This window comes from Sebastes umbrosus, chromosome 6 (genome assembly GCF_015220745.1).
Source record: "Sebastes umbrosus isolate fSebUmb1 chromosome 6, fSebUmb1.pri, whole genome shotgun sequence".
NCBI lineage: Eukaryota > Metazoa > Chordata > Actinopteri > Perciformes > Sebastidae > Sebastes > Sebastes umbrosus.
The window spans coordinates 7142046-7169501 of NC_051274.1; the positions used below are offsets into that span (position 1 = coordinate 7142046).

Genomic DNA, 27456 nt, shown 5'->3' on the forward strand with positions numbered 1-27456 from the left:
CAGAAATCAACCATGTTATACGAGCTCGTCGCAAAGGAGGCTAAATAACGCTCCAAAGTTTAGATTTTTACAATTTCGGCGGGGAAAAACTGGAATGGCCATTTTCAAAGGGATCCCTTGACCTCTGACCTCAAGATTTGTGAATGAAGATGGGTTCTATGGGTACCCATGAGTCCCTTCTTTACAGACGTGCCCACTTTATGATAATCACATGCAGTTTTGGGCAAAAACTAAGGCTGCACATTATAAGGAAAATATGTGATATGTGATAACATTGTTGAATTTCGCGATAACGATATTACTTGCGATAAATGAACAGATATTGAAGTGTACTCAGTTCTGCCTTTTTCAGTACACTGCTAAGAAACAGCAAATTGCTTGTTGAATTAAAAAAGTAAAGGGAATTATTTCCAAGATTCATTTATTGAACAAATTGAATCAAAACTGAACACAAAAGGCACCAATAAAAAAAAGAAAAATTTAAAAACATTTTAAAGTCCAGTTTTTAACTGATGTTGTCTTTCAACTAACTCAAAAAAATTGTGCAAAAGTGTGCAATATCGCAGTCTTTTGCGATGTGTTTATCGTGTACGTTGACATTGTGATGACGATAAAAAAAACTATATATTGTGCAACCTTAACAAAAACCATGCAGTTTTTTACATGCAGTTTTAATGTGTTATTTTATGTGGTTATTTCTGGTGTGTTCTTTATACTGTGACAGTTTTCCTAAAATTAAATTAAAAAATTGCAATACATCGCCTTACTTACAGTATCGCAATATATCGCAATATATTGAATCGTCACCCCTGTATCATGATACATATCGTATCACCATATTCTTGCCAATACACAGTCCTACTTTTTGGGAGAAAATTATTATTACACAGCAACTTAAATAACTTTCCCCAAAACAGGCTGATGAGTTTTGACAGTTAGGGTTAGGGTAGCCCGTAAGTAGCCTGAGAGGCAAAACTAACAGGAAAAAAAGCTCCACGTCCACTCTCTGCTGCTTTTCTAGCTAAATGATATTATAAAACACACTGAAATTGTAATTTAGACCTAGATTTAATCATCCAGAAAACAGAATGTCTTGAAGAATTTCAAAGTGTTATTACTGTGCTATACTGAGGTGGAACTGACAAAAGGTTTCTCTTCAGGGACATCCTCAGAGTGGGAGTGACGTTGGCCGGCCACCAGAAGAAGATCCTCAACAGCATCCAGGCCATGAGGGCCCAGATGAACCAGATCACTTCGGTGGAGGTGTGACCTTGCAGACCAGGAGCACACATGCTCTGTTTACAGCAGGAAACCCAGCAGCCAGCAGCCACCAACCCTGCATTCTCCTCGAACTCTCCGAGGCCACAGACTGTGACTTCAATCCACCCCCTACCCACCTCTCCAATCTCTCTCCAGCAGGTTCTATCAGTCTGCAGCACCGCACAGATGTTTGGTAGTTTTCTCTTTAGCTGCTGTATGTTCAGGTAACAATCATGCTCGGGGGCTTGGTGTTGTAGTTGACCTTAAACACAACCATCTAAACCCAGTCTTCAAACTGCTCAGTCCATGTCTTAAATGATAACACACAACACTTGGCTCCACTACCAGCAAGTTAAAACATTCAGTGAGAAATCAGTTTCCAAAACTGGCCTTGCACTTTGAATTTTTTTTGTAAAAGACTCACTGTTGGAAATGAAAATGAAAAACAGAAATCAACTAAATTCAACATACCTTATGATCTTAAAGCTGCTACTACCCATTGTTTTAATGGAGAATTTATAGGTGCTCATTGACAGCAGACTCTTACTGCTCAATCTGTCACACAGTGATGTTGGTCTTCCAGATTTTGACTGAAAGGCCACAGGGCACAGTGCTGGTACCCTGGGTGTTGTAGTTACCTATTTTTTTAGTTATATTTTGTAACATTTTCATCATATCAAACCCCATTTATGGTATGGCAGGCAGTTACACAGCAATACACATTAAATATATTTGCATTATGTAACTGCCTCTCTATATATTATTTTGTATTATTACACGGCTTTGGTGAATACTCGATTCTGATTGGTCAATCACGGCATTCTACGGTCTGTTATTTCTTTATAGCAGACCGTTGCTATGTATAATAGACCGTTGCTATAGGCGCAGTTCTGATGTCGGACTCTGATGGACCGTTTTTGTGTCAAATTATTGATTTCTTAAGTAAGTAGCCGTGTAATAATCAGGATAATGTAAAGCGAGCCAGTCATTGTTGTGAAATAAACCCCTTCAGGGCGATGAGAGACATCGGCATCGCCCTGTCTCGCTGTACATTATCACTTACTTGGTCTACTATCACACCTCCACATACCTGGCCATCACTGCATAAAGTGATTGCGCTAGTTGGATCCCCTGTTTCCGAACATTACAAAAACAACACATAAAAACAAAAAAATTAAAATAAAAAAATACAAAATGTGACAATGTTAGGAAGGAATTAAAATACACAAGGGTTAATGGCAGTGGCCAAACTATATCCAACACCACAAAGGCATATTATGTCAAAAAGGCACAGAAAAGTGTCAGCAGAAAACAACCCATGTGCAAACCAGCACTGTGCTCTTTCCTTGTGGTTGCAACTTGTGTTGTGGAGGCAGCAGCACTAAGAGCTTGCTCTTTGAAAGCACCTGATTTCAACAGAAGCTAACAATATTTGCACTTATTAAGAAAAATAAAGCTTCAGTTGTGTGCAGATGTGTTGTGTTGTAACACAGTGCCCGGTTTCTATGTGGTTCTCCAGCTGCACCCACTTTGACCCCTGTTAACGTTGCATTACTGTTACTCTGACGGTGGTTGTGTTGGGTTTTGCTCCTTGTTTGTTGACTCCCAGACTGGAATGAAGTGAAGAGATTTGCCCTTTAAAAGGGCTCTTAAAAAAAAGTCACCACATATTTCAATGTCTGTGCTGTCAGAAGCTGCAGATGCTGTTTTCACCGGACATCTGAGACAAATGAAAGAACCTGTCAACCCAGAGACTTTAAAAGTGGCCTCCTTAATGAATCCTGTGTGAGCTGGTCATCTGAAAATGACTACTGTTATGTTTAAAAGCCAATTGGTTGATATGCTTATTTTTTACACTCATCTTCTTACCAAGGACATTTTTAACCTTGAAAAACACTTCATCCACCTGAAATAGACCATATGCAAATGTTGATTGGACCATACACTGTCTGTCATTCACTGTGGTCGGAGTCAGGAAACAATACATCGCTATCAAAGTCTTCTCACACTGCTGCATGTGCGTTTTGGAGGTGAAGGAACTATGCTTTACAGGCAGCTGTTCAAGAACACTCGCAGTGGTTATCTCACATATCTCCCTATCAATATGCTTTGCTTTATTTTGGCATGAACCCTAACAAAAAGCTGAATGGTGTTTATTGCAGTGTAGTTAACACTATCGCAATCTGTGTTTCAATATCTAAATATATCCAAATTCCAAAGTTATCTCCCAGTTCAACTGTGCTGTGTTTTAACACAGGTTGTACAAAAGTGCATTACACTCACTATAGATGAAATATCTCATAATGACGAGATCGCATCTCACCTAATGCCCTTGTGTCTGATCCTATGTAGTTTGTTAAGTGTCAGCTCATGCTGATAAAAGACAGAACTGAAGGACTGATATTTCTGTCGAACCGCTCACTGAACATTCATTATACGCTCAACAACAAAGCATAGCCCTTAGCATTTAGCCAAACCTCTGTGTGCTCCTTCGTAACTGGGACTGCGACAACAACCTACAGCATCTGTTCCTAGGACTGCATTGATTAAATAGATCACAATCTCGTAATTACGAGAAAACAATCTCTTCTTTTTTTTGTAAAATTACAGATTTTATGATCTAATGCCTCAATTGCAAGGACAACATTTTTTTCAGTAGCTTCTAAAAACCATTACACATCACCGTTATGATCCATTTGACTGTCGACCACTATGGTTAAGGTTTGATTAGGTTTGGGCAGCTAAAACTGCTTGGTTAGGGTTTGGTACTTCCACCTTTGCTTGTGACAGAAATCATAATTAACTCGGCCATTGGAGCTGTAAATAGAGGCTGTATTATGCATTTGACCAAACAGCTAATGCTGTCGTTTTTCTTGTGAAGACAGTCTTTGCAGGAAAGAACGCATTATGACCTCCTTTAAAATGAGTGTTTATCCTCTCAGGGTTTGTGTAGGACATACAGGTTCCTGTGCTCCATATTGACACCATGAAATATGAGCCCTCTGACTCTCATCTGATTATCTGTCCAGGTGCATAATATTCCCTTTATGGTTTACAATGATCCAGCTGAGGTGAGAAGCTGAGTACTGTGTCAACAGGCGGTTTTAGGGTGGGGATTCTAAATGTGACTTTTAGACTTCACCTAAACTCTGACCACTATAACTCTATTTTGTTGCTGTTTGAAACATGTGAAGTTTTGATAAAACTGTGCTTTTTATAATGCGGTTATGACAATAATTTATATTTCACAGTACAACAAAAAATATTCTCACCTTAGGTCATGTGATGTTTGTGTGATTTGGCATGTTAGGCCTCTTCCTTCTACCGTACAAGCACAAAGCAAAGGTTTACCCACTCACTGTTAAAAGGCGTCTTTGGTATTTTTCAACCTTATCCCTATTTCCCCATGTTTTCTGTCTAAGTGACTAATGCGGACAACAATTTTTGAAATTGGTCCAGTATTGAAGGAGAATGCTGTAACCGGCAGCAGCAAACTGAGCTGCGAGGGCAAGTGAGCAGCATCAATGTAACGTTATGGCACTAAAAGTGCTTGTTTTTACCACTGACAGGCTCAGATTGTTATTATAAGTGTCAAGTGACAACATTGTAGAAAGGACCCTACAGAGAAATAAGATGTTTTTCTTACCTTTCGCTTGATCCGGTCTGTTTGTTATTGTGTCCAAGTCCCGCTCAAAGAGAAATCTGATTATCTGTATATTCTGGCTCAAATAAATACGGGCGGCCATCGACTTCAAAGACCTCATCCACATTGTGGAAATCCTCTAAATATTCAGCCATGTCATTGAAAATCGTTGAGATAACACTAAGCTACGCTTTCTGTACTCCAACACAACAAACTCTGCCCGGCTGGCACTCTTGTTTCCACCATGGATGTATTCCACTATTCCACCGCTGTCTTCCAGCAACACGTCACCTTGCATAGATTCCAGAATGAGATTTCTCCTTGAGCAAGACTCTTTCCATAATATTATACATTTACAATAACAATCAGAGCCTGTCATGGCAAAAACAAGCACTTTTAGCAGACGTAAATGACGGTGCCAGCTTGCCCCAATAGCAACACATTGCAGCCTGTGAGCAGATGCCGTCTACCGCATTTCCCTCAATACTGGATCAATTTAACAAATTGTTGTCCCTATTAGTTCGACACAAAAACATGGGAAAATGGGATCCGGGTTGAAAAATACCACATATAGCCATTAATATACTGTACACAAGTCCTTACAAACTTCGAAACCCATTGAACCTGGTCTTATTTGTAAATGGTCAGAATGTCCTTGATTTGTATGAGGTACGACACTCCTGATATTGCATTAGCATCCAATAGAATCCCCAAATCTGTCAGATTTCCTCCCAGCTGACAGTTGATGTTTGAGATTCAATGCTATTCTAAAATCAGAAGGGAATACATCTCTTTCTTCCATTCTTTATGGGTTAGGTCTTCTTTGTGATCTGCTCGCTAAAATAACAATTTGTAAGGTAACACAACAAAAACCAAAACTCTCTTGAAATGCAGTTCCAGGTATGAATTTGTATTATTGTTCATTCCATGTGTTTCTAACTCCTTCATGAGGCTGGATGACCAACTGGGCAAAGTGGGGAAACTGCAGTCAAAAAGGCTGTAGTGGGTTAATCCGGCCGTGCACTTTGACCTCCCTCTTCTGATACATACTGGTGCACAGTGTTGCATATGCTGGAGTTTAAAGAAATGCACTGAACTTACTTGTGCAATATTTTAGCGGTGTATGTTTGTTTGGACCTATTCTCTATGTTCGGTGGACCGTACAAGACAATCTCATCTTGAAAGCGCATTAGACAGTACACTTTCTACACACTGTGGGTGTCCTCTGTGTCAAACTTCCTGGAGTTACACGACTTGTTCGGTCATTTTTAATGACTGCAGTCTAAAAAAAAACGGTGCTTCCACATCTATTTTGAAGCTCTTCCAACAAACATCCTCCTTTTACCTTTGATATTTAATAAATGCTGTTCAGTTTGGTTTTTCAATACCAATCTGCACTATTTTGTCATACTATGTGTGGCATTACTGTAACAATGGTCCTATATGTTTTACAGATGCACAAAGACACTGTAATGCACTGTACATATGCATGGTATTCACATTTCAGTGTTTTCAGCTGACCCTGTTCAAACTGCCGTTATTTAACTCACTTCTCTTCAGAGAAAAAGACAGTATGATTCCAGTTCCTGTACTTTTTAATTATTCAGAGCCTATTTTACAAATGTGAGCATACAATCCCGATGGCTTAGTGGCCGGGATGGTAATATCTGTGCTCTTCCATCTAAATAATGAGACAGAAAAAAGAAAAACACCCTTCACCTTTAACCATCTCTTATTGTGTAAGAGTAGCTGAACAATGAGGTCTCTCTGGGGGAAAAAAATAATCAAAGTCTGAACGTGGCCCTCAGTGACAGTGTTTGTGATCCTTATGTCAGCCTGGATGAATGTCTACTACCAACATTGGCTAAATTGGGTTGCACAAAAAAAGCAAAGTGAATACTTTTGAAGTTGTTAAAATATCTCAAGTGTCAAATAATTTTCACAGGAAACAACTGGATTATTCTGTGAAGAGCTATGGCAACTGAAAATACCTACTAAATCTGCTAATTATGTAGCAGTGAAAGACACATTCACTCATAACAGTGTGATATTCCTTCCACTTGATATGATTTCTGTTTGTTTTTGTAATATTAAATGACCATGTGAGTTTAGAGCCAACCACAGATGAACTGCTGTAAGCACTGGCTGTCTCGTCTCTGTATGTGGGGTGCATTCACAAACACGGACAATAGAAATGACCTCACTTGAATATGACCTCTTTATGTACAGTTTAAAGAGAACGTTTCTTTTTGTAAGTGTTTCAGTGTGTGTGTGTATGTGTATGTGTATGTGTGTGTGTGTGTGTGTGTGTGTGTGTGTGTGTGTGTGTGTGCGTGTGCGTGTGTGTGTGTGTGTGTGTGTGTGTGTGTGTGTGTGTGTGCGTGCGCGTGCGTGTGTGTGCGTGTGTGTGTGTGTGTGTGTGTCGTGCTCCGTCCATATGCTGGCCCATGTTTGAGCTGCACTGTGGCAGTTTCTCAGTACTGGCATAGAGCTGAAATGGGCCTGGTTCTGGCAGTAGGTTTCCTTTTCTTTTTTTCCTGTAGCTAAGTTGGAAACGTTAACATTCTACACATTTTGATTCTGAAGGAACATGATGGGAAATTTGCTTATTTGATTTCTCTTTTGGAGTGAGATGTTCGGGTGGATCTCAACCTCATGTCTGTGTGTTAAAGGGACTCTATGCTTGTTAACAGTGACACCTGTGGCCGTTATGTCAACGACAGTCAGACGTTGACGCAAGCGAGCATCGGTCAAAACAGAGAGGCGACACACACGAGACTGAATGTGACTGACGGCTAAAACCACAATAACACTCTATATGCTTGGCAGTAATGTTCGCTTACCAAACGGAGGTTCCTACATGAATCGCAGGCCCGGTTGATGTTGATCCTAGTTTCACCCCCCGACGTCAGTCACATTCCTGTTTTGGCGTTAGCAGACTCCATTTCTGTCCGAAAGTTAGCTACGGCTTAGTCACTCGCGAGTCACATCCGTTGGATTTTCCCCGGAAAAACAGGCCCGGGTTCTTCACATTAAAAGCAGTCTACAGGCTAATAGAGGAAACCCAGGAAGTCGCAGAAGGTCTCATTTTTTAGGGTTAGGCTACATCCTGTTCACACATTACCAATAAAAAACAATTATACAAGTAAAAAGTTACATATATTCCCTTTAAGTATAGAGCAGGAGTCAGAACGTGGTTAGCCTAGCTTAGCCTAAAGACTAGGGGCAAGGGGGAAATCTCCGAACATCAAACCTGGCAACCCCAATGTCACAATATGACTGCTGTAAACTGCACAAAGTCACTGCGTCCTGCTGCTGTTCATCTCACTCTCTGAAAGAAAGGGAATAAGCGTATTTCACTTAATGTTGAACTATTCCTTAAAGCCACTATGTGTACAATTTGAAAATGTCCATCGATGGCAACCCCCCATGGTAGAATGAGAAAAAACACACTTCATTTTGAGGGTCCTTCAACAAAATTCGGAACAACTGAACTGAAAGCAAATCGGCTTCCATAACCCCATATCCGAGCAGTTGTTTTACAGTCGGAAGGTTATTGTTAAGTCTCAGAATCCAATATTTCAGCTTAATGGAGTACATGTTCCCTTTACTGCACAACCTCCCTTTTTGCCTGACCCGGGTTGGCCCTGAAAACATTTCTACTCTGTGTACACAGGAGGTTTGAATATATTTCCAGGACCCTTTTCGGTCCAAAGCACATGACACAGGGGTCAATGTTAGACTCCAGAGGGGTCACCCGCAGCCAAACACGTCTCTCTTCTCAGCCCTTACCACTGTGATCTCACTTGGACTTATGTTTTTCTATTTTATGCTCTTCTGTATAAATGTATATTTGATGGCATAACTGTGAATGATGTATCAGTTTTAATTATTTGTAATACTGTTATTGGTTTATTTTGTAAAAAAAAAAAACAAGAAAAAGAGAAGGAAAGAAAGAAAAGAAAACACAACAAACTGAGTTTTGTAGCAACTGTATTCAATAAAAAACTAAAACAATGGTGACATGTGCAGTATACACAGCATTTCATTCTTTGACATGAACTGACTGAGTTCTGCTTGGATTATGAGCAGATTATGATAAAACTAATGCTCCCAAAGATGTACCATCGGTTACCCGTCTTTAATGCCTAATACCCTACAATACCAGATTCTGCACTATATATTTTCTTTACAGCAGTGCAATTAAAAAACATCTGTTGATAAAATGGCACTGATTTCCAGTGAACACGGAACACACAAATGCTTTCACTCACATTGTGGTTTTCACACTGTGATGCAAGCTTTGGACACAAGATGGAAGTAGAGAATCAAACTGACGGTTTCATTTGACACAAATCACACAGACTATATTCAGCCTATCAAAGTAGTCAAGTCAATTTTATTTGTATAGCCCAAAATCACAAATCACAAATTTGCCTCAGGGGGCTTTACAATCTGTACAGGATACGACACCCTCTGACCTTTACAGTACGACCCTCTCATTGGATAAGGAAAAACTCCCCCCAAAAAAACCTTTTAACAGGGAAAAAAGAAAAAATGGAAGAAACCTCAGGAAGAGCAACAGAGGAGGGTTCCCCCTTCCAGGATGGACAGATGTGCAATAGATGTCGTGTGTGCAGAGTAACAACATGACGAAAATACAACATAGACAATTCATATGACAAAAAATAATACATGTAATGTGAACATATGTGAGAAGGTGGATCCAGGAGGATGTCGAGCAGCCTCCAAACAGATAGAGCCACATTGTTACCATGCTGCATATTGCCTCGAGTTAGGTCTGTGTTCACACGGCAGCATTTACAAGGGGACCATTGGTCATAATTTCCATGCTGGAAAACTCCCGGAAGTAAACAAAGAAGAGCAGACTTCCAGAACGCAACAATGGAGTGACAACTATGCGGCTTGATCTTGGCCCTGGTCATCTTTTAATTTGACCTCGTAGCAATTTTTCACTCAAGGCAAACGATACAGTTTGTAAATGAGGTGCGGCTGCGACCGGAAAACAATGAATTGATGCACTGGAGTCACCGAAAGCGCATTTCAAGACTTACGAAAGACGGAGGAGGAGGCCTGCATTAACCCTCTTAAACTGTGACATGAACATCGGAAAAAATATTACCCAAGATCCATCAGGTATGCCGATGGTCTTCAACACAGCCTGACGTTACACCTGTTTAGTACTGATGTGAATAGCGAGGGCAAGAATAGGCTTTATTTGTAGTAATGTTGTCTGGTGTCTGGTTGCCATGCACAGCACAGTTTGTTACCAGAGCTGGTTTAATCCAAAAAGGCGCAATGCTTTCTCCAGTTGGGCCAGATCGAGGTCGGATCATGTTCTCACCACAAACGAAGCGTACCGAACCGTACCGCTGTTTGCTTGTTTTGGTGCGCACCCGAGTGCAATTGCTGTGTTCACACCTGCCCAAACGAACCGCACCAAGAGGGTAAACGCTCCAGAATTCGATTCAACCAAACTAAACAAGGCAGGCGTGAATACGCCCAAAGATTCGCTCAGTTAAGCCACGTGAACTGTTTTTTTGTTTTCTTTTGTTTGTACCTATTTTGATCGGCCTACCGGTGTAGCACGGTGCCAGTTGCTTGTGTATAAAATCCTTTTGTTGTACCCGAGTCTGCCTGCTACACCTTCCACGCCACTCTGGTCAGGCTTCCTAACAAGCTCATCACACACTTTGAGGAGGTCGTTCCACAGGAAGAGCAGTGGTGTCTGTCTTGGCAGTGCCGATAGAAAGCCCCCAAAGGGCCGCCCATCTTAACTTGGATGACGGAGGATGCAGCGGAGGTGTCACAGTCCTGCATTACCGGTCGTCTGCTCATTTCTGCATGCCCAGTCACCCAGCTCCCATTCAGTAATTTTCCATTCAGCCTGGTTTTACAGCTCCTCAGCTTCAGCCACGCCCACCTCATCAAGGCAACTTTGTTCACCTGGTCCTCATTGCTCACTGCCAGTATATATACTCCAGCCTCACAGACAGTCTTTGCCAGATTATTCTTCGCCATCTCTTTTTGGGTCTCTAAACTATAGAGTACGGTCTAAGACTTGCTCTATATATAAAGTGTCTCGAGATAACTTTTGTTATGATTTGACGCTATATAAAAATAAATTGAATTGAATTGAAATTGAATCCATGCAAGACTCTCCAGCACTTTGTTCCAGACTGATTTCCTGTTGCCGACCCTGCCTGCCTCTGACCTACCTGTTTCGTCTGATTCCCCGTAAACCCACCAGCCTTCTGTCCCCGACCGTGAGAACTGCTTCTACATTCGTGGTTCCTGTTCGCCCGTGGCTGCTTGGTGTTTCCGTCCGACGACGACGCTACAGTCTACTTACCTGTGGTTTCCGGTGGTCAGGAGACTCTCACCGTGTCACGACACTCGTCATCGTGTGTTTGTTCTGTGAGTAGCTACCTGCTGGCTTCCCAATCCTCTGCCTGGCTTCAATATACCTTCTGGCTGTCCCCTACTGGTTTGTCCATCTCCTGCCTTTCCATCTACGGTACCGTTGCCTTCACCTGAACTGTTCTGCGTGTGTGGGTCAGGGCAAACGTCACCGCCCACTCACCTGTTTCACGGTCCGGTTCGGCCTGCCGAACCCACCGGTCAATCAGAAACTGTGTGGCGATTCATTGCTGGATTGTTGAACTGTACAGTGCGCAGCTTTACCTGCGCTGCTGTGTATCTGCTTAATTTGGCATTAAAAGTCCGCTGCAATTAGGTCCTACTACCACTAGCCATTACAGGAGGGAAAAGCATTGTAGATCCTCACGATCTCCAGCAGGATGAGCAAACTAGCTGGTTAACCATTGAGGAGGTAATAAAGCAGCGATTTGGCCATTGTATTTATGGGATAGAGTCTGGGTGCCTGTTCCATAGATCTAAAAGAAAATGCATTCACCATTTTATAGCATAGTTATTTTTGTATTGATTGTGTTAAGAATCTTTTTGAGCCAGTAGGTGTCATATTAGCTGTAATTCTGACTGTGGCCACTACACCAAAATTACACTTGCGTGCCGTTCCTGAGTGCTCAGGAGAGACATTGTCACTGGATTGACTTCATTATAGGTCAGCTTGGTGCAGTACAACAATGCTGTGCTACCCTGCCTCTTCCTAATGTGGCACTTGGTTGACCTACTTTTCTTACATGATAGAGATCAGAGCAGGAGCACTTTGTGCATTTATTTCTGTTGTCGTTTTTTTTTTTTCTCAGAGCAGAGACTCTATGATTTAGTAAGACTCTAGGGATATTTATGTAATATTTCATTTTTTGCTGGCCTGACGTCACAGGCAAACAGAAGATTGAAGGATTTAGAATTAGTAATCCATTGATTCTACTCCACTGACAACATTCACATGCACGTTCAAACCAAATTACTGTGAAATGGATTCATTGAAATATGTTATATTTTAATCAACCCGACAACACAAGTTCACATAATGGTTCAGGTTTACGTCCACAAAGATGTGTGGCATAAACTGTTTCTTATAAGGGAGAAAGTGATGGTGTTAACTAGTGTTTATATAATGTATGTATAATCATTTGATTTAGCAAATATTCAGGAGTTATGCTTATACCAGTTATTAGGTTATTGTGGTTAAAATGTTTAGAGTAGAAGTGAGATTAAGACTATACAGATAAAGATACATTAGGCTTATCATTTTACATTTTTTCACCCATATATACAGAAGCATCACTCAGATATATTTCCCCATTCATCCAAAAGTTGTGTTTCCTCTTGCTAGAGGAAGAGAGACATGTAGAGGATGAATAAATAAAATAAAATGAATTAAAAAACAAATAAAAATGAGTCTTTTATAATTATAACTGAGGGCTTGTCTTAGTGTGATTGTGATAACATTACCACATTAACACATATATCAGTCAATATAGTATATACATACATTTTTTTTTTATTCGCAAATATAAATTACGGCGTCTGCCTAAAAACTCCACGGCTGGTTATGCTCTGATACCTACAGAGCTGTATTTAACCTTAAGCCTCAAAATTGCCTTTAAGGTAAATAACTGCCTGACATTAACATTACTCACTAAGCTTCATAAAGGAAGTATTTCTTGTTTGTGTCATGGCTGGCACAGCTGCTCATGATCAGCCCCTTTTATGTTTGTGTATGAATGATGCATGTAAATCAGCCTGCAAGAAGCTGCAGAGTGACGACCTCGAAAATGACACTTCCACGCTATGTCTGCACATCCTGCTCCTGGCAGATGTTTTATAACCGTTGTCATGGTGATGGGCTGAGAAAACCACCTCTTTTTCCGTCCCCATCCAGCAAGTGAAGCAAAGGTGAGAAAAGGAAAAAAGGGGACTGAAGGAGGAGGAAGGGGGGGGGGGGGAACGGCGGTGATTCCAGAAGACTGCGTCACACGTGAGTCACAGATTGTGATGGAATCCTCATCGTCGCTTTGGGTCTGCCTGCCTGTGTGAAGAAGGAGTGCCAACAGGAGGGTCAGCGAGGACACTCGCTGTGGTTCTGCTCGACCGATCCGACTGATCGTGACGGGGACGGTTGGTTTACCTCGGTGGCTGAATAATGAGGCACTGAGGGCTGCCCCTGCCGATGCAGTGCCAATGTGTGTTTGTGTAGGCAGACACACACGTCTCATGGTTTACCCCACAAACCCCGCCCCCCTCGCCTCTGGTTCGTTAGTCTCTATTTACCTCAGTGTTAATCCTCTACCCTTTCACACACACAGCCCACCCCCACCCCCTTCCCTCCTCCCTGCTCTCTTGCACACTCTCTCTTTTGCTCCTCCCCTCTCTTCCCTCAAAGCCAGCAGGCTGCTTTTTGATCCAGACTGCTTGTTACATGATCTCCTGGAATACAGCGCTCCCCTCGCTACTCGATGGCTTTTCGGGTTGTTCTCGCTTTGCGGCGCAAAGAGCACGGAAGGATGCTGGCGCCACGCTGAACCTACATCATCTGGCCTTTCCTTCCCCCTTCCCCTCTTGTGGTCTTAACCTGTCTACTCCGTCTCCCTGACCTCCCTCCTCACCCCCCATCTCCTGATTTAATGCTGCCGCCCCCTCGACAATGATACCATGCATTAACTGGCTGCAGCCTTTCCTTGCCTTGATCTCCTCCACCTTGCTTACGCGAGGCCACAACTGTCCAACCAGCTGTTTGTGTCCAGACCACCACACCGTGGACTGCACCGGCCAAGGTCTAACCGGAGTCCCAGACTCCATCCCTCTGGATGTTCGCCGTCTCCTGCTCTCCAACAACTGGATTCCCTGGATCCCTTCTGACTTCTTGGTCCTCTACAGCGATCTGGTCTATCTGGACCTGAGGAATAACTCCCTCTCCCAGCTGGACCCAGGGACCCTGAGCACCTCCTCTAGATTAGTGTTCTTGGACCTGGGGAGCAACAACCTGACGGAAATCTTCTCTGGAACATTTGGGGAGTCCAGGAGTCTGATCAAACTACGACTGGGGAACAACCCCTACCTAAATATGGTAGGCACGGATGCTTTCACGGGGTTGACTTCTTTGAGGGAGCTTGAGCTAGAGAGGAATGGTTTCACAGAGCTGGACGTCATGGTCCTGGAATCTCTGCCCTCTCTCCGGATGCTGCGTCTGGAGGGAAACCCTTGGCTGTGCAACTGCCACTTTGCCAAACTGTTTGTATGGCTGACAGAGAACCGCCAAAAGCTCCCAAAGGGTAAGACGTAAGCGGCTTAAAGTACAGACTTGTAGTCTTTGTCCCATGTCAGAGCAGAGGAAATCCAATCATTTCCCTAAGATACATTTACTGATAACATTTTGATCGATCAGTTGCAATGGTGGATGCATGGTGGTTGATTAAAATCATGTATTAAATTCAAATATATTGAAAAGCAAAAATACAAAACACTAAAAACAAAAAGAGCTCTAATTTTCTCTGAGAAATGAAATGTTGCAAATATGAGTCTAGGTCCTCACTAGTTAACCCAATGACTATATGACCGTGATTATCATGTTCATCACAGGTCATTTCAGGTTGAATCTGATTTCTCTTCTATCTTATTTTTGGAACAATATTGCTCACAGTGTCTGGAAGTCGTATACCATGGTTAACTCACGTTGTATTATCAAACAAAACAAAAAAACTGTGCAGGAACACTATGGAGCTCTCCAAATACTGTCAACCCAGTCGCCAGGAAAAAGTTGTGGCATTGCACGTTTCTGCAGACCACGATACACAATTTTTACATTTTTTAACCCAAAAAAAAAGTTTCTGAAATACGTTTCATATCAGCCTCGAATCCCGCTTGCAGAAATGCACAATGACACGTGGTTAACGTTTTGAATAAAATTGGTTGGGTTTAGGTGACAAAACTACTTGGTTATGGTTAGAAAAAAAGACCATGGTTTGTGTTAAAATAAAAACATAACAACGTAATGTAACAACCATAACTACCATAAATAAACAACACTCGCCCTTAGCGGACTTTCTTACGTAGCGTTACATCACAAAAGCATAACAGTGTTACGCCAGACAGTCAAAAGCGTAAATTCAATGTTTACTTTTCACACGGGGACACGAACAGCGGTCTCCTGGGTGAGTCCTGCGTTTCAATTTATTTCACTTTCACTTATTATTTTCTTTACACACACAAATAGGAGAGGTGTCGGAGTGATGGGGCTGCCACCTAGCACAGCACCCCGAGCAGTTAGGAGTTTAGCGCCTTGCTTAAGGTCACCTCGGCAGTGCCCAGGAACTGTCACCTCTCCAGCTACCAGTCCACACTCCGTACCGGCTGGTCCACCCTCCGGTTCCCGAGTCTCCCTACGGACTGAGCTACTGCTGCCTCAACGGATGGCTTTTCCTGTTTACAAACAAACAAATATGTGTGCGTAGCCACGTGGCAGAAATCACACAGGCACAGTGTCATGATATTTTGGATATTTACAGTATTTAGACATAATGCAATTAAATTACTTTGACCTCCTAGCTTTTATTGGAACTTTCAACTGTATCTCATAGCCTTCATCAGCAGTTGGAGTTTGCTCAGTTATCATGATGTGACTTAAATATGAACATCAATCACATGATAACAGGTGGCCTTATATTGCGAATATTTTATAATTCCTGTCTCTGATCAAAGATGACCTCCTTCTATCGACACCCGGGTGATAACGTTGACCTTTTGCCAGTCAATGTTGTGACCAGTTTTTAGTCTGGTGTTGACAGAAACATAGACCAAAACCAGCTCAGCTGCACAACTGAGCCAGATTTTGTGTAAGAAATATTTGATATGCTCTCTGGTAATTTATTGTATAATTATGTCATATATTTTACATACAAATATAGTAGCATAAAATATGAGCAGAGTAACTGAAAATTGGACTGGTAGGCCTTAAATATACGTATTATGTTGACACTTTCACATACAGTACAATAAAGTCTATACATAGTACATAGTGTAGGTGTTAGCACAAATTTCCAGAGTCAACAATCTACAAGCCGGTGTGATTGATTTTGGTATCAATGTTCAATCACTTTGCAGGGAAGTTGACCATTTCCCCCATAAGTAACTTTTTACTTTGAGGTTACTAAAAGACAATGACCCATTTCAGTACAGTGACAAACTGTAAGTGGAAATCATGCAGCCTGGGCTGTGTTGGTTCTGGAGCTTTAAATAAGAGTGAGTTACAAAGCAACCTACATACTGTAAACACGATCCCCTTCTGTTTGCATCGGTCGTGTCAACGGTGAACAAGCAACATGCTTTATTTAGCACTAAAGCACATCCGATGCCCTGACACCACAACACTGACACCAGCTACCCATTTCCTTCCTCACAACAAAAAGACCCTCTATACACACCTATAGCACACACACACACACTCACTCATACACATTGATGTAAATTAAATGGCTTTAGGAACTGAGTGAATAAACACATTTCTTGGATTCTATACAGAGCCGCTTTGAGACGACGTTGTCTTGCGGTCATTTTGTATCTGTGCTCCTGGCTTCATTCAGAAGGTGTTTGCACCTGTGTGTGTTTATACATATGTGTAGCTATATGTGCCTGTACCTGTGTTGCCATTTTGCATTCCTGTCAATATGTGTATGTGCACATCCATCTTTGTTCATGTAATCCTCTATGTGTGTGTGTTTGTATCTGTGTACCATATACCGTATGTATGTGTGCATCTGCCTGCAACTGTATACACCGTTTGCACATTCCATTAAAAATGTATTCTGCATGTGTGAACCTGTACATGTTTTCATGTGGACACGCTTTTTGTACCTGTATGTCCGTCTGTATTTGTTGTCTATGTGCACGTGGTGCCCATATGAATGACTATACCTGTGTTCCTGTATGCATCTTTGTTCACATATCAATATAAATGTACTATAAATGTCAGTGGTTGTGCAGTGGCTCATGTACTAATGTCTACATGTTTGTAGTTTTGATTCTTTTTATATTGCCCTGTATGTGTCCCTGTGTGTGTGTGTGTGTGTGTGTGTGTGTGTGTGTGTGTGTGTGTCTGTCTATGTGAGCATGAGTTTGGCTGCCCGTTGTAGCGCCACGTGACTGGAATATCACCAAGTGATGAGGTCACTGAGTCCCTTTTCATGTGGAAAACCCCTTCTGGTCTTACAGTGACTCACACATGCACAAACACACACGCACTCACACACACAAACACACACACACACACACACTTGACAATGATGTCTAGTGACTCTTGGGTACAGCCGTGCTACAGAAGAATCAGGATAAAATGGACGTGCGGTAGACAAAATATTTTACAGGAGGTGTTACACTGCATTGGTTCCAAAAACACACACTACTTGGTTTCTATTTCTTGGTTTAGAAAAGCAATGTTCATTAACCATGGCTGGCAAGGACTATAACGAATACACATCTAAAATAAAAATGATTTGGTAAAGAGTCAGATACTATTTTTGATGTTTAGCCTTTGGGTTAAAATGGTTATATAATAATAATAATGATAATAATAATAATAATAATACTTCCTTTTGGCAACTTGGGGACAGTGGAAAGAAGCGGTAAACACAACACTGATTTTTGATCACCTTAAAAGTTAAAATTAAAGCTGCAGTGGGTAGAAATGGAGCAAATATGATTAAAACAAGTTATTTTTATAAAACGGTCGCCTTATGATGACAGTAGTGCATGAGACAGGTAATCTGAAAAACAATCATGTGCCTCTGTGTCCCCCGGTTTCACTGACAGGAGGAAAATAACAAGTCGGAGTACAGCCAATAGGAATGCTCTCTCTCTGAAATTACCTGTGATTGGTCAAAGTCAAAATCGATTATTTGTTTGGTCTATAAAGAAAGAAATATATAATATATGTAAAGAAAATATTCACATTTAAGAAGCTGGAATCAGAGAATTCTGACTTTTTTTTTTTTTTAATTACTCAAACCGATTTATTGATTATCAAAACGGTTGGCAATTAATTTAATTGTTGACAACTAATTGATTAATCATGCTGTACTCTAGTTTTCAAAAGTCAAACCACTGCAGGACAGACACTTTTTAAAAAATCTGGCCTTTATCCAATGTGAAGAAAGCAGGGGAGGCTGTCATCGCATGGGTCAAGTGCAGGTTAACCTATCTTTATGGCCAACGGGGAAAATTGCGAGTCACCACAAAGTCACAAGCTAAGCAGGTTTAGGTGGAATTTGATGGAAACTACCACGAAAAAAAGGAAATGAGGCTACAACAAAGACTGGGAAACTATATATAATTGGGTGAAGCTGGTTGAAGGTGATTCTCAGAGAGTTTTTAGTAAAATTTGTTATATTTCAATTTCATAAAAGTCTCAACCAGAGAGCAAAGCATTGAGATGTTACAAGCTGAGGGGCGGAATATACATTTTTATTTTTTTAAGTTAGATATTAAATCAAAATTGAAGACTACCTTTCAGCAACATGTCTCACATTATCCCACACAAACATAATCTTAGTCCCACATTAGGTTCTTTGGGATCTGGTCACCCTATCGGCATTCGTTACCGCCGCACAAGGCACCCCTTAGCGCCGGTATTAAACGCACCGAGCGTTCCATTAACTACAATGTAAACCCATCCGCGGCAACAGTAAATGCTCCAAGAAAGTGCGCTGGGAGAGGGTGACGTAGTTTAATGAGCAAAAAGACACACACAGGGCGGGCGGGCGGGGTGGTTAATGGGTCCTACAAACACAAGGCTTTCATCCAGGAGACCGCTGTTCGTGTCCAGTGCGTTCCCGTCCGTTACGTTTCACTTTCACGTTACAGTCAGCTGTTTGTTCGTGTCCTGCGTTCACAACGTTCTGTTTCATTTTCACTGTACAAACAAAGTAGTTTTAAGCTCAACCACGTATAGTTCTTTCCTAAACCTAATTATTGTGGTTTTGTTGTCTAATCCTAAAGTAGCTATAGTGGCGTGACAAAACGGCGGTATGTGACGAGTTGGGATGAGAACGTGTTGATGCGACACAGAAATTAATCAAATGGTTGAGATGCAAAATAGGATGGAGCAGCTGTCGCCACGACTGACTCTGGTGCTACAATAGCCGAAAGCAGAATATTTAATCACAGGCATCCTGTTGCCTAGCATCTAACAGCATTATCTGCACGCACAAGCTGCAATCCCTTACACCCTCTTGCACGGCTTCTGATTTTAGCCTATTTCCTGCTGTTGGGATGTGTGTGTGTGTGTGTGTGTGTGTTACACAACTGTGAAGAGCAAATACAGTTTAAGCAAATTTGTATACGTTGTTTTTCTCTGTCATTCTTTGGTTCAAATGTTAGGGTAATAAAATCAGATCTTAAAAAATAGGACATATGCAACAGAAGATGTTGTGCCTGTTTAGTCAATGGATTAAGTGAAAGATATGTCATTAGTTACTCAAGACATATAATGTAATAATCAGACAGAACCAGGTTGGATTTGTCACACAAAGTTTTGTTTTGATTTTGTTTTGGTGAGAAGGTGTCTGGCCAGGAAACCGATGTATTACCTACTCTGGGTAGGGAATGAGTCCTTACTCCAAGTGAAGGAGTTCAAGTACCTCGGGGTCTTGTTTGCGAGTGAGGGGACAATGGAACGTGAGATTGGCCGGAGAATCGGAGCAGCAGGGGGGGCAGTATTGCATTCACTTTACCGCACCGTTGTGACGAAAAGAGAGCTGAGCCGGAAGGCAATCTACCGGTCAATCTTCGTTCCTACTCTCACCTATTGTCATGAGGGCTGGGTCATGACCAAAAGAACTAGATCGCGAGTACAAGCGGCCGAAATGGGTTTTCTCAGAAGGGTGGCTGGCGTCTCCCTTAGAGATAGGGTGAGAAGCTCAGTCATCCGTGAGGGAGTCGGAGTAGAACCGCTGCTCCTTTGCGTTGAAAGGAGCCAGCTGAGGTGGTTCGGGCATCTGGTAAGGATTCCCCCTGGGTGAAAAATAAAATACAGAAAAGTGAAGTATATTGGGTTAAGTACTATAAGTTAACTTAAAGAAAACTTACAAAACTTTCATAAACTAAAAAGCGGGCTACAAGTATATAACTATTAAACTAACAGTATACCTATAAGTTCATTTGTAGTATAGTTCATATTATAGTTGCAGTACAAAATACGACTTGGATGTAAACTTTTTAAAGTATACTTAAAAGTATACTTTTATAAACTAAAAAGTGGGCCAATTAAGTCCCAAGAAGTATTGAAGTAGTACACTTACAAGTATACTACTAGTACATTGATATTAGTATACGTATTACATAAAGCATATTTGGGATTATACTTGAACTATACTTAAGTTCAAATCATAAAATAAATAAACTTGAAGTATACTTTGGTTTTTGTAAGGGTCAACATTGTCACAATGGAGGGGGATGGAACTGCGGATGTTGTAGTTAAGTGGTATGAACTTTAACCATTAGGCCCATCCCTTGTTCTATTACTCTATTCGGTCTGAACTGCCACTTTACCCTTGTGAATGAGTTCTGAGGCTGATGATACAGGCATGACTTTGAGAAAGTCCAGCATCTCGGTGGTCAGCTGTCAGCTGGTTCACGTGTTGTTGTCTCTCTTCCCAGGTTTGGAGGGGATAGAGTGCTCCCTGCCTCTGGATGGGCGTCGTGTTCCCCTAACTTTCCTCTCCGAAGAAAGTTTTCGGGAGTGCCGTGGTACCCTCACCCTCACCGACTACCTCATCGTCATCTTCTCCGGCATCTCCGTCTCAGTGGTGGCCATCATGGCCAGCTTCTTCCTCGCCTCCACGGTCCACTGCTTCCAGCGCCTCAGCAAAGGCAGCAAAGGAGATGAGGAAGAAGGCGACGACTGATGGGGGGGAAGAGGAAGGGGAAATTGTGTTTCAAAGTGTTTCACACAAAACTCTTGCTCAGAACTCGACAAAACGTGAGAGCAAGGAGAGATCAAGAACAAGAAAGCTCGTACTGTGTCAAATCCAAGATCACACTTGAGCTATTGTGAGAATCACAGACTTGTTTAGGAAACATCAGATAGGCTTGAATCTCTGTGAACAGGTATTGCATTCACCGTATGTAGCAATTTCTACTACTGCGTACTAACTGACTGTAGGGACACTGGTCAGTACAATGGCTTTTTGTCAGGAACAGAAGAGCTGTAGCATTGCACAGCAATTACTCCCGTCTTGAAAAATATATGCAGTCCTCGTCATTAAGACTGAGATCGGTTAAAGTATTCTAGATGGAGATGAAGTGACAAAATTGACAAAAAGTGAGGCAATCAAAGACTGGTAAGCACTGCAAGGGAAATACAAATTATGTCTCCAACAGATGTTACCTGTGGTGCAAGCCAGAAGAGGTCTTGCAGTGGGAGCTGACCAGTAAAAAAACTCGTCCTTTACTGTTGGCCCTCACAGGTCTGAAAATATATACCCAACCCAAAAAGGAACCATGACTTATGCCAGGATCAGACTACAGGATATTTTAGTCTTTGAGATGGTCAGTGTGTCAGATTAGACAATCATAGATTCATACATTCTTTTTGTGACATGGCAGAGTGACAGAACCAACAATTTCATTTCCATCTTCTACATTTTCGCGCACGTGCACAGAAGAGCACTTTGTGCTCCAAGGGACCAACATCACAGAACACATTATTGAAGTTGTCAAACTAGGCGAGAGAAGGCAAAAAAAATCTAGCCTGCTAGGCTTGTTGTCTGTTACGTTGGTTGTCTTCCACTGCAATATGCTATGCAGGATTAAACAAGCAATGGACAAAGGAATTAGTCAAATAAATCATAGTTACCGCCAGTCAAAGCTACGTTTTTGCTTGGAAAGTAGTTGCAAAAAATTGTAAAGTAACTGTAGAAAATTCTTGACGTTTTAAGTCAGACCGTACCCAATGCGCAGAGGGCTACAAAGACATTGTTTGTATCGAGTCGGCGGGTCTGCAGAGGTTCAGGTCTTCCCAAGACCTCTACTGAGAGTGTCCACTGGTACAGCTGGTGGGTAAGTGCCTTGCTCAACAGCATCTCGGTTGTTGAAAGACGAGTTGTCAGAATTTGAAAATCAGCTCTCTGAAATATTCACATACACTCATTTACAATACTTCATTTTTATTGTACATGTTGTTTATTTTATTTTACTCCAAAACAATATATCATATTTCATCAGTAAATTTATATTTTGTATTATTAATCTGGATCTGCAAACTAATTACTAACTAAGTACAGTGGAGTAAAAAGTACAGGATTCAAGATTCAATAATGTATTGCCATATCAACCAAAGTTCATTAGGAGTTTGTTTCGGTGTGCTTAACAACAAAACATATAATTACATAACACACAAAACAAAACATACTGCCACAATTACAATACAGTAACCATACAATGAATACAACAGTGCAACCAGATGGCTCATGCCCTTAAAGTGACAAGTTAAAGTGCATGTGCTCACTTATACAGCCGGTGAAGCATTTAGGATACGGATTGCTTCAGGATAAGTGCTACTGTGGAAGCGAGATGTTCTAGTCTTAATACTGTGTAATCTTTTACCCAAAGGTAGAAGACTGAATAGAGGATTTGAAGGATGTGAGGAGTCCTTTAAAAAAAAACAAAAAAACCTTTCCACTGGATGTGGTATAGTTCAGAAAAAGTGGGGAGTACACAGCCAATTATTTTTGAAGGAGTGCATGTCCATCAGTTTTTTCTCGTGGGCTACAGAATTGCCATACCATACAGTTATTGAGAAGGTGAGCACACTTTCTATCTTTTCCTTTGACACACCAAATGTCCTAATCTGTCTTAAAAAGAATAGTCCTTGGTGAGCTTTCTTCTGGATGATGGTGGAGTTGTTTTCCTATTTCAGGGAGGGGAGGTAGATTGCAGTCCCGAGGAATTTGATCCACTCTCTCTACCACCTGGTTGTTGATGACCAGCATTAGTAGCTATTCCTGGTTTTTACAGAAGTCCACCACAAGTTCTTTGGTTTTGTTGATTGTTATTGTTGCGCCATTCAACAAGAGAGGAGACCTTGTTCCTATAAGCGGTCATCACTATCAGTCCCACCAGAGTTGTATCATCAGCAAACTTGGTCATCTTTACAGTGTCAGAGTGTGAAATACAGTCATTGGTGTATAATGAGTAGAGCAGAGGTGACCTCTTACAAAAAAGAAGTTTATTCAAGTATGCTATTAGTATACTTCTTTTAAACTCAAAGTAAGAGTATGCTTTCAGATTACTTTTTATGTACTTATCAGAGTTAAACTTAACAAAATTATACTTAAGTATACTTGGCTTATACCAAAGTATACAGTCTAAAAGTCTAAGTGTACTTGGCAAGTATACAGAAAAGTCCAAGTATACTGCTTATACTGAAAAGTATACAGAAAAGTATATTTGGATAAGTACTATAAGTTAACTTAAAGAAAACTTACAAGTATACTTGCAGTAAAAACTATTAAAATAGTAGTTTACTGAGAGTATACCTTAAAGCGTACTTTCATGAACTAAAAAGTGGGCTACTAGTGTATGACTACCGTATAACAGTATACCTATAAGTTCACTTGAAATATAGTGCATATTATAGTTGCAGTACAAAATACAACTTGGAGATAAACTGGTTGTGTGCTCAAAGTTTACTACTCTTACATTTAAAGTATATCTAAAAGTATACTTTTATTAACTAAAAAGTGGGCCAATTTAGTCCCAAGAAGTATTGAAGTAGTACACTTACACCTGTGCTGATGGTCAATAAGTTTGAAAATCTATTGTTGATTTTGACAACCTGTGTAAGAAGTCCAAGGCTCAGAGACATACAGACCGGAAACCTAGCTGTAAAAGTTTATTGTAACGCCTTGTGGAGATGATTGTATTAAAAGCTGAGCTATAGTCTATGAACAGTACCCGAGCATATAGGTAGCAGGCGCCTCTAGATGCTGCCTCTGACATGTAGCAAATTAGAAGTATAAAGTAGCAGAAAATGGAAGTACTCTAGCAAAGTACAAGTACCTCAAAATTGTACAGTACTTGGGGAAATGTACTTTGTTACTTACCACCACCAGGCACATATAATCTAAAATGTAAGGAACTTAAATCCTGTCCACATTATTGATTTGTTTCCTGTCAAATTATATTTGTGCAGGACATTTGATGCTGTAGATTCACTTGAAGATAGAACAGGAGGCCCCTGAATGATCATTAGTCATACCGTATGGTAAATATTAAGTAATGCTTCATAAACAGGTTTCATTATATTGTAGCTGCCTGGTTATTTTTTTTACTATATGTAAAGAAATGCATAATAGAGATGGCATAACATGCATTGGTTGAATGCAGCCGCCACCATGGCCAAAATCGGAAGCCAGAAGTGCCTTAAGATGACCAATAGCCACTAGTATCATAAGTATAAGTATCACTGAGGACACTGAGGTCATGTTCTCGACATTTTTTTTCAGGGAATTTGGGGTTTTAGCTTAAAAACTTAAACATGGTGGATATTTGTTAGGCTAACTCCAGTATTTCAGTATTTATCCACAAGGATCTTATTATTAGCTGTGTTGAGAAAGCTTTCAAATAGCATTAGTCCATGGGCTCAGACCCAACCGGTACCATCTGGGTGGGCAAATTCTAGTTGTGATTTTTTAATTCACCTTTGTAAATGTTTTAGTTGCCTTAGGTTCAATATTACATCACTGTTAATATGATATTGGCTGTTTGTGTGACTTTTAGAAATTATGCAAAGGTGCTATTGGAGGAAAATAACAAAATGCCCATCATATATTAATTGACTTATATTGACCCTATATAAACAATTTAGTATAGGTAAAGTTTTGCCAACTCAGATGGTACCAATATCTGATCTGGCCCATGGAATACATTTGAAGCTTCATTTAAAGCTGCAGTGGGTAGAAATGGAGCAAATATTATTAAAAAAAGTTATTTTTATAAAACAGTCTGTATAAAACTGACAGTAGTACATGAGACAGGTAATCTGAAAAAAATCATGTGCATCTGGTGTAAAAAACAAGCAATCAGAGCCGAGCTGGAGCCTTGCCGTCTCTGAGCAGCTGTCAATCACTCGCAAACTCTGACCAAACAGTCAAACTAGGCAGGGCTGATCAAATATGAATCAATATTCTGTTACTGTAATACCTATTTCTCTCCTCAAATGTTTTCAGAATCATCTTTTAGTGTACTGTTTGGCAGTAAAATGACAAAAGTTTGTGACCCGGCAGTAATGTTGAGAAGAGTTGAGGAAATACCAAGCACCGCCCACCAGCCAGAGCACAGCCAATAGGAACGCTCAATAGGAACGCTCCCTTTGAAATGAGCTGTGATTGGCCAAACTCTCCCGTCACGGGCTAGATTTTTTAAAGCCTGAAAACAGAGCCATGAGGAGGTGCAGACATCTAGTTATCTCTCAGAGCACTTGAATTACAATATGCTGACAGGTTATTATGGAATCTTTGCCCAATGATGCCAAAAAAACCTGCCTACTGAAGCTTTAAATGTTTATTTAACATGTTCATAATTTCCTAATAATGTCCTTGTAAGTTTCATGGAAAGTACTACGTAATTTGATACTATTTATAGGGAAAATAGAGACACATTTCTGAGACAGTTATTTTTTTTTTTTTGAGTTTATAAGCAAAAGTATATTTTCAGAAAGACAATTTTATGGGGATGGAGGGGACTGAATTACTCATGACCTCAGTGTTTATTACATTGGCCCATCGTTTCAATAGCTATGTCATTTCCTCTAATAGGTGTCTTAATAAAAGTTCTCCATTACGCAGAAACAAAGGCTTGAGGGTCTCATCAAAAAGTTATGGGTGATATCACACCACTTCCACATTTTTCCACGGTATATTTTTATGATTCTCATATATGATGAGCTCATTTATGTACCCTTTTAACAGTATATGGTGGACATATCTCCATGTATCTTGTCTTCATGGAATTTACTTTTTTGTTTCAATGTGATGACAGTCTGTCTGTGTATCTATCATCAGCTATCCACATTTCCCCACAGAATATGTACATTTTGTCATTTGTCTGATGAAAACGTCACCTGGGACTGTTGACATACTGTAGATGTTATAGGTCAGTTCACCCTCAAAGGCAACATGAATCTCATCAAAAGAGCAATGATTTAAGACTCTATAAGTATCAGTGCTGGTCTATTGTGGGGGTTATGAATGGTCGATATGTAGAGGCTCTGTCAGCCTATAAAGACTCTCTGTCATACTCCCCGTCTGATTGTGCAGTTACTTGGGTGCCAACTAGATTTGTAATCTCCAATTTGAAAGGGCTTTACGTGTTGTGATTACTGAGGATGAACGAGGATTATCCGGACACATTTCAGTGTGTGAAACAAAAAGTGTGGGTGACGGAGGATAACTGGAAAGGTATAATAAAGATATTTTGCTTTGAAATGTGAATGTTGTAAAGTGCATTTTGTTCTGTCTGATCAAACTGCATGATTACCTGCTCATAGTCCATGAACCTGACCCCCAAAATCTGTTCGTCGTGCCAGTTTGGAGGGACCATATCCTGGGGTGGATTAATGCACAGGCTGGCCTATAGGCTGCAGCCAAGGGGCCCCATGTTTGCAAGGGCCCCAGATTGGCCAGATTAATTTTAATTATTTAGATGTACTTCAAAGAAAAAGAAAAAAAACGTTACCCCTATTGACCCATAATAAACATTTTAAAAAATTAGGCAGCTGATTGACCTTATCATCTGACCTTATGAACCTGGCTCCATGATGCGACCAGGTTCATAAGGTCAATTTGTTTTTCAAATAATACGTCACTACTGGACAGAATAGTGGCAAAATGTCAGAAAGAAAATAGGATGACGGAGCACAAAAACAAAAAGCACAACGGCTGAAAGAACACCATGACCAAGATCTACTAAAGAAAATCCCTAAATAGACTAGATACAGTATTTCAAGGCTTAGAGTAAAGGCTATCTCAATGTGTGGGTGTGTTTATGCCAGTGCCAAGTTTTATGCTTTTATGAAAAAGTGAACATCATTTTCACATATGACTGTAACCCCT

General features: G+C 40.8%; 2 protein-coding genes across 2 annotated transcripts in view; both read left to right on the top strand.

Annotated features, from left to right (window-relative positions):
• The window catches only part of LOC119490656 (ephrin type-B receptor 2-like), a 41013-nt gene extending 38936 nt beyond the window's left edge, over positions 1-2077 (top strand). The window contains exon 16 of the mRNA XM_037774173.1: positions 1161-2077. Within this exon, the coding sequence (XP_037630101.1) occupies positions 1161-1269 (109 nt within the window). The 3' untranslated portion in view covers positions 1270-2077. The remainder of the gene's footprint in view (positions 1-1160) is intronic.
• Positions 2078-13735: 11658 nt separating this feature from the next.
• Positions 13736-23007, top strand: lrrc38a (leucine rich repeat containing 38a). Its single transcript, XM_037774137.1, has 2 exons — positions 13736-14625; positions 21002-23007. Exons 1-2 carry the CDS (start codon positions 13998-14000, stop codon positions 21247-21249), a joined length of 876 nt encoding a protein of 291 aa, XP_037630065.1. The 5' UTR covers positions 13736-13997; the 3' UTR covers positions 21250-23007.
• The last annotated feature ends 4449 nt before the right edge of the window (positions 23008-27456 follow it).